Source organism: Carica papaya, chromosome 2, assembly GCF_054855325.1.
Source record: "Carica papaya isolate Zhongbai chromosome 2, ASM5485532v1, whole genome shotgun sequence".
Classification (NCBI taxonomy): domain Eukaryota; kingdom Viridiplantae; phylum Streptophyta; class Magnoliopsida; order Brassicales; family Caricaceae; genus Carica; species Carica papaya.
The window spans coordinates 7,899,631-7,906,748 of record NC_142310.1 but is presented as its reverse complement, the minus strand read 5'-3'; the positions used below and the strand labels follow the sequence as shown (position 1 = coordinate 7,906,748).

Below are 7,118 nucleotides of genomic sequence, written 5' to 3'. Positions count from 1 at the left end.
AAAGAAAAGTGAAAGCGGACCCCGAAGATTTCAAAATGTATTTTCTTTTTAGAAAATAGCAAAATACGGCAAGACCTCCGTGATGGTCTATGTATTCTCATCTCCCACGCGCCTGCGTCTCCATCATTTCTCACTCTCTTTCTGCTCTCTCTTTCTCTCTCTACTCTCTCTCTACTTTCGTCTCCACTATATAACTTCGTGTTCCCCTCATCACAGCCACACATCTCCTCATTGCAAAAGATAAACCCTAGCCCTACCCAGGCCCGTCATTTCTTTTATTCTCCCATGGAGGAGTCGGTTAACAACAAGAAGCGAGTGCGTGATGACTTGGGCGAGCCGGATCTCGACTCGCCGGAGGTCAAGAGGTTACGGGATGATCTGTTGGATATCCTCGATGACTCGGACCATGATCCCGCAACTCAGGACCTCGACTCAGTTATGAAAAGCTTAGAGGAAGAAATATCGGCTTCTTCCTCGTCTCCGCCGCCGGTCGTCGATCAAACGTCAGATTCCGGCGAGTCACAGCCGGAACTCGGTTACCTTCTAGAAGCCTCTGACGACGAGCTGGGTTTGCCTCCGTCCTCTGTTGCAACCTCTACAAGCGAGGTCGAGCAGAGTCGGGATGAGACTGCGGCGGAGTTGGAAAGATTGGCCTCTAACTCGTCCGCGATCGGTGAGTTTTGGGGGTTTGACGATCAGATCCCGAGTTACGACTCGTTCGGGCTCGGGATCAATGACGATTACAGCGGTGACTACGTTGCATTTGGTGGATTGTTCGAGTATTCTGACTCGTGCTTCGATTCCTCTGACGTCCAGGTTTTTTCGTGGCGGGAGGAGACTCAGCCGGCGGAGTAAGGCCGGTTTGGACGGAACGATGCCGGCATGTAAATTTGTTTGTTTGTTTTAATTTTCAGGGGTTACATATGGAGGAAATATATTTAGAAGTAGGAAGAAGGAAAATGAAAATTACAGGTGTAGATTAAGTAGTGAAAAAGAATTGGTTCGTTTTTTGAAGATGGATTTAGTTGAACCCGGGGACTTCTCTGCACGAACCCTTGCTATTTCTATATTTTGAACCCTTTAAGGGAAACAAATGTTCAGTTTTCAGTTGAAGAAATACAGATCTAAAATATTATCATTGAACCAGAACCCTTTGGTATTTGTGGTTTAGAACAAAGATTCATCATATGCAATTTATGAAAAAATTAATAATTTTTGTGAAGTGTATTTAAAATTCTGCATTTTGTTGAAGGAATAACGAAAATCATTCTCCGAGTAAGAACAGAAAATAAGCATATTTTAACTTGTAAGACATGTAATAAACAAATCCTTTGATCGGTTCAATGTTCAATAATCGGTCAGAAAAGTTGAATAAGATGACCGGGTTACGAAGAGGACAAATCCATATCAGGGCTGTTGCCAGATGAAGATTTCAGAAATATTAGTGATTCCATTTTGTAGGATTGACCCGGTCAATTTTAGCTCAATAATGGATCAGAAACTTCAGTTGATTGTATTTTTTTATATTAACGTTTGAAACATATTATAAATTTCTCCATGCGTACATTGACCAAGAGGTTTAGAAAGCATTATCTAAAGGGCAAGCAAGTTGAAGTCAACTAAGGTGATTTGTAGTTGGGTGAGATTTTAATTTCAAGTTACAGGTTATGATAGAAACCCTAATTTCCATTCATGTTTTGAGAAAGATTAATATATATTATGATGTTTAAAAAAAAAAAGAAAAAGAAAGGTGAAATCTGAGAAAAGTAGAGGTTTTTTTGTTTTTTTTTGGGCGGGGGGGGGGGGGGGGGGAAATGGTTTAAGTAAAAGATCAAGAAAGTAGGTGAAGAAATGAGACCCTATCTATCCTCTGCAGTGAGAATAAACCAAATCTGAAAAGTAATTAAGAGGTAGGAAATAAAGCATACTATGTATAAACCAAGTTAGAAGCAAAGAAAACCTAAAAGGTTATTTCTACATATTTAAGTTAGTTTTAACTCTTCTTTAGTGTAAATTCCTTACATATATTATATTGTACTTAACAAAAATTGGTAAAAGGCTCAAAATAATTATAATAATAAGGTAAAGAAAGTGCAAGAGGAAAAGTATAGTATTGAAATACATCATTGTCGCCACCTTATTTAAGAGCCTCCCACCCAATGGACCACAACCCACATTTTCCATGAAACCAAAATTATAAAAAAAAAAAAAAAAAAAAACTATTTGGTAAAATAAATTAGTGTAGCATTAAAAATAATAATAATAATAATCATGCGTTATAGTTTGGAGAATGACTAGATACCATTTCCAAACACACAAAAAACCTCTCATCACCCTTTTTAGAGATGTAAATTATTCCATTAGGGTGTACTTATACAAGAATAAATATAATGACAATAATGAGAATTGAATAAAAGTAACAAACAAGAAAAGTATGAGATGAACCTTTAGATATAGTAGCCTACTTACAACATTTATCTCATGTTTCACGTGAAATAACAATAGCAAAACTCTACCGATGCCAAAGCAACAATGGTTGACACTATGAATTGTCGAGCAAAATAAGGGATGTGGGTCAATAAGGATAACTAAAGAGAAGTGATGATCCTCACAACTTATGTCAAATAAATGAAAAAGAAAGGAGTGAACAAAAAGAGAGTTATATAAAATGCTCTGCCCATTCAAAGTATAACTTTTCTTTTGTCCATTGAATTAGATTTCTTTTTTTCTTTTTTTTTTTCAGAAAGTATCATATTCACTTTTATTTTTATTTTTTAGGTATTTTTTACTTTTTGATAAAGTATTAAGTTTGTATATTTTTAAGTTTTGAAATATTAATTTAATTAATTAAATTAAAAGGGTTTTCAATTTTGGTCAAGAATTTACATCTTGCAATACTAAATCAACAATGTCCGGCCCAAAGTGGAGAAATGCTAATGGCCCACGGCCCAATTTGGATTTAAGAATAAAAAGGCAGCAATAAGATTTTGTAATATAATAAATAAAAAAAGTCTCAAAATATTAAAATAAATCAACTAAAAATATAAATCTATTCACAAATACAAATTTTAGTATTTAGAATTATTTTAAATATAAATCCTATGTAGAATGCATTTTGAAACTCTATTAACATGATGAACTTTAAAAATAAAATTGTGTTTTGCATTTTACTTTTACTTTTTTTTTTCAAATATAGTGGTGTAATATAAGTTTACAAAATTTCATTTATTCTTCTGGAATATAATGAATATATTTGATATATTAATCAATTAAGAACACAACCATCTTGTTGAAATATGGTACCCAAAAAAACATACAGCTATAATGAAATATGAGAATCACGGATAAAACAGCCTTCGTAACTAAAGTATGTGCCACGATATTACAACTTTTAATAACCTAAACAAAATAAAAGGAATTAAAATAAATTGTAAATGATAAAAATTGTTTCAAATGCATTTCAAACTTTAAAAAGGCTAGTGCTTCAACATTAGTAAACTTAAATACCATTTATGAGCCACCCAACTATTACTTCATTTTACTTTTCCTCACATCAACTTTGAAACCATATAGTATAGCCATGGTATCAGCATATCCACTAGAGTGGGAGTACAGATCTCACATGTCAATAAACATGACTTCTCCATTCAAATCCCGATAAATAATGCCCAGATCAACCCATTACTCTTTACCAACTGAGGCATTATAATTTAGTTTGAAATTGTCTAGTAGGCAGAGTGACAAACAATTCCCTGTATAGGATTATCATGCCTAGCTAGTGAATGTCCTTCTAAACTATCTCTTTTTAATTTTAATTGTAATTTAATATTATTGCATTTTGTGAATAAGTGTAATGAAATATATATATATTTTTTTATTTTTATGGACCCAATAATTCCTACTCCATCATAAACCCCATAAAATCTAAACCAACTCATCTTTAGGTGTAGAGGATCACTAAGTTTAGCTTTACACCAGTAAAAAAAGATAAAGATGAAAGTTGGTGGGCTCTCGAGGGGCTTACTTTTCATACTTGTTATGCATACATACAGTCTTCAAATAGATGTTCTGTTGTCCCTTCCTTCATCACAATAGGACATATTCAACTAATATACGTTCCTCTTTGTGATAATCTAACTCTTAGTGATAATACATCCTTACAAGCTCTCTATACAAGATGTTTAACTTAAAGGATTGCCAGAGTAATTCCAAATTTTTTGTCAAATAGACTCGTTGCTCTATGATGAAGATCATATCAAAACAACAACTTTACTATGCCTTATAGTAACCGGATTTAACAAAATATGCACCTTTTTTTCGAAGCACCAAGCTCATTGTTAGGTGGTAAAAGGTGACTCAGCAATGTACTTGTCATCAATACAGTATCATGTTATTATACCATATAATAAAGTAATGGAATATTTCATAAAGGATAATGTATAATAATTAAGTAGTAACTAATGATGGGATCAATTTTGGAGCCTTAATCAAATGTCCTAGTTGACAAATTGGTCCACTTTTTCTTCCATATGAGAACTCTTTGACCATTTCCAATCCTCTATGTCAATCATTCTTCAAGTAAGTCTCTACCTGTAAGGATAAGGATGTTGGCCCAAATTTTACTAGCATTATCAAGTTGAAACTTTGAAAATCCCAAAACCCCAATCTTTTTTTTTTGTCTTATTAGAATAAAACTTGGACCATGAGAGCCAATAATCTTAATACTCCCCCTCTTTCTTCCCCCATAAAAATAAGCCACAATTCTTTTCAATTGTTAGCATATTAATTTTGGAATGAGGAAGATACATGTGAAGTAGGATGGAATGGGCTATGCAATTGCCTTGATCATCATTTCTCTCCCTATTTTGATAACTTTATCGAGTTTCAACCCTAAATTGTCTTTTTTTAAAACATGTTTAGTGATTTCTTTTTATTTTAAATATAAAAATTCATGATTCAAATAATGTTACGAATAAATTTCAATATTATTTATTTTTTGCAAACATAATTAAGTTTTGTCCCATTTTTTAGTTTAATTTATTCTCTCATAACATATATACAAATATATATTGTTTTTGACGAGGTCAAAAAGAATTCGAGGACTAGCTATTTATGTAACGACCTGGAACTTGAAAGGAGATAAATTATAAATTGAATGCGGAAGTGAAACAAATAAAGTTAGAGTTTACATTCCTTACACAATAATTCAGAATACCCAATAGAACTACAGAAATAACCCTTCTAAAGGAATAACGAATAATCAAATAAATAAATAGAAAGTAAACAACTGAAAATCCTATTCGCAACCCTCTTGTGGATCGAGATCTGGATATTGGTCCTCTTGATTTGAAAAAGTTAATGAACAAGTGAGCTACACTATCCCAACAAGAATATCACACTACTCGCCGATACAGAAATGAAGGTTGGTAAAAATTATGAAAACACTAATGGAACTCTTAATTTAAGTAAATTTATTTATCGTAAATAAAATTATTTATTGTACACTTACCGTAGTGAAATTTTTAAAACTGATCCATGGAGGCGATAACACAACAATATCATAATCTCATATTCAATTAATCAAAACAACAACTTTCTCTTTTAATTAGCCTACTGATATCCAAGGAGTCCATAGGGATTTTCCTACTACGCATGAACCCATATTCAACATTTTCAATTAACCGATCGTCCTTATACTCCGTCCGGTATGAGCACCAAAAATACTATCCCTCAATATCTCGTTCGGCATGAAGGTGAAACGGACCTTCCCCATACCTCATCCGGTATGAGCACCAAAATACTAATTTTCGATAGCTCGTCCGGTATGAGACAACATTCACGGTAGGGTTTCTTATGTACCTGGTCTATCCACCATCTCCCAGGATATCCAGTTAGACTACCATTCATCCATTCAGTTAATCAAGCAATTTTTCGTTTACATTTAATTTTCCAGTTTTTCAATTTAATTGTAAACTATGCAAAACAAACAATACATGAATCAAAAGACACAAACGAATTATCATACCAATTTCAGTATATTATCACGCATTTGAAACTGTAAAATCAATAAGTCAATTAAAACATGATAAATAGTAATAAATAACCGGCTCAGACTCCATTAGTAACATTTAATTATTGATATTTCTAAATCACACAGAATACCATATTATTTATAATTAGACTTCAATTCTATAACAGAGAATAAGGTGAGTGATTTTTATTCGGATTGGTGTAAAAAATGCTAAACTTACAACTGCACCTACTGGCGGTCCCTGGGTTCTCAGAATTTTCCTTCGGAGATTGAAACACGCTTCAAGTTTTTAAAAATACCCCAAAAAATTTAAAATCGGTGTTAGAAACCCTTTCAGGCCAATTTTAAAATTTTGACACTGCGACATCGCCGCCTGCGGCGGTCGTTTACCTAGGGCTGGCCATTTTTGGTCAGTTTTGGCCGATTTTGACCGATTTTCTACTTATTCACGCAAGAAAACACATTAAGCGAACTCGGTTGACCGAAAAAAGTCAAAAAATAAAAGTTTACCGGTGACGGGATTTTTCGGTACAGTGGCTCCGCTAGCTCACCTTCGCGATTGGGTGTTTTGCCTCGATTAACCTGTAGAAAAAGGAATGGTGATTACAATGGTAAAAAAATTACACAAAACGGGAATCGAGAAGGGCCTCATCAGAGGTAGTTTTTGATTTTTTTTGTGGCAGCGCTGCCGGGCTTTACCTACGATTTTTGGCTCATTCGCCGGTCTTTTTGCTTCGATTTGGCCATGAGGGTGTTCGAAATTGAATTTCAAGCAAATAAGTTTTTTTTTTACCTTTTTTGGCGGTCGGAGGTGGCTCCAGCACGACGGTGGGCGGTAGTTGACTCCTTTCCCGGTGACTTGTTCTTCTTCTCCATGGGGGGGTTGGCAGCTAGAGTTAAGGTTTGATGTGAAGAGAGATATTTATATTCGTCTTCTTTTAATCTGAACCGTACGATCGCGTTTAAGGAGTGAATGAATCTGGATCGTCTATCGCGTTTAATCGCGACCGTCTGATCACGGGCACGCAGATCGCTAACGTGGCCTCCCGTGTGGCACCGTGTCAGCGTGCCTTACCACGTGGCGCGC

At 34.6% G+C, this 7,118-nt stretch overlaps 1 protein-coding gene across 1 annotated transcript; it reads left to right on the top strand.

The window, feature by feature from the left end:
- The first annotated feature begins 202 nt into the window (after positions 1-202).
- LOC110822903 (uncharacterized) lies at positions 203-1,143 on the top strand. Its single transcript, XM_022053141.2, has one exon. It carries the CDS (start codon positions 286-288, stop codon positions 853-855), a length of 570 nt encoding a protein of 189 aa, XP_021908833.2. The 5' UTR covers positions 203-285; the 3' UTR covers positions 856-1,143.
- Positions 1,144-7,118: the final 5,975 nt, after the last annotated feature.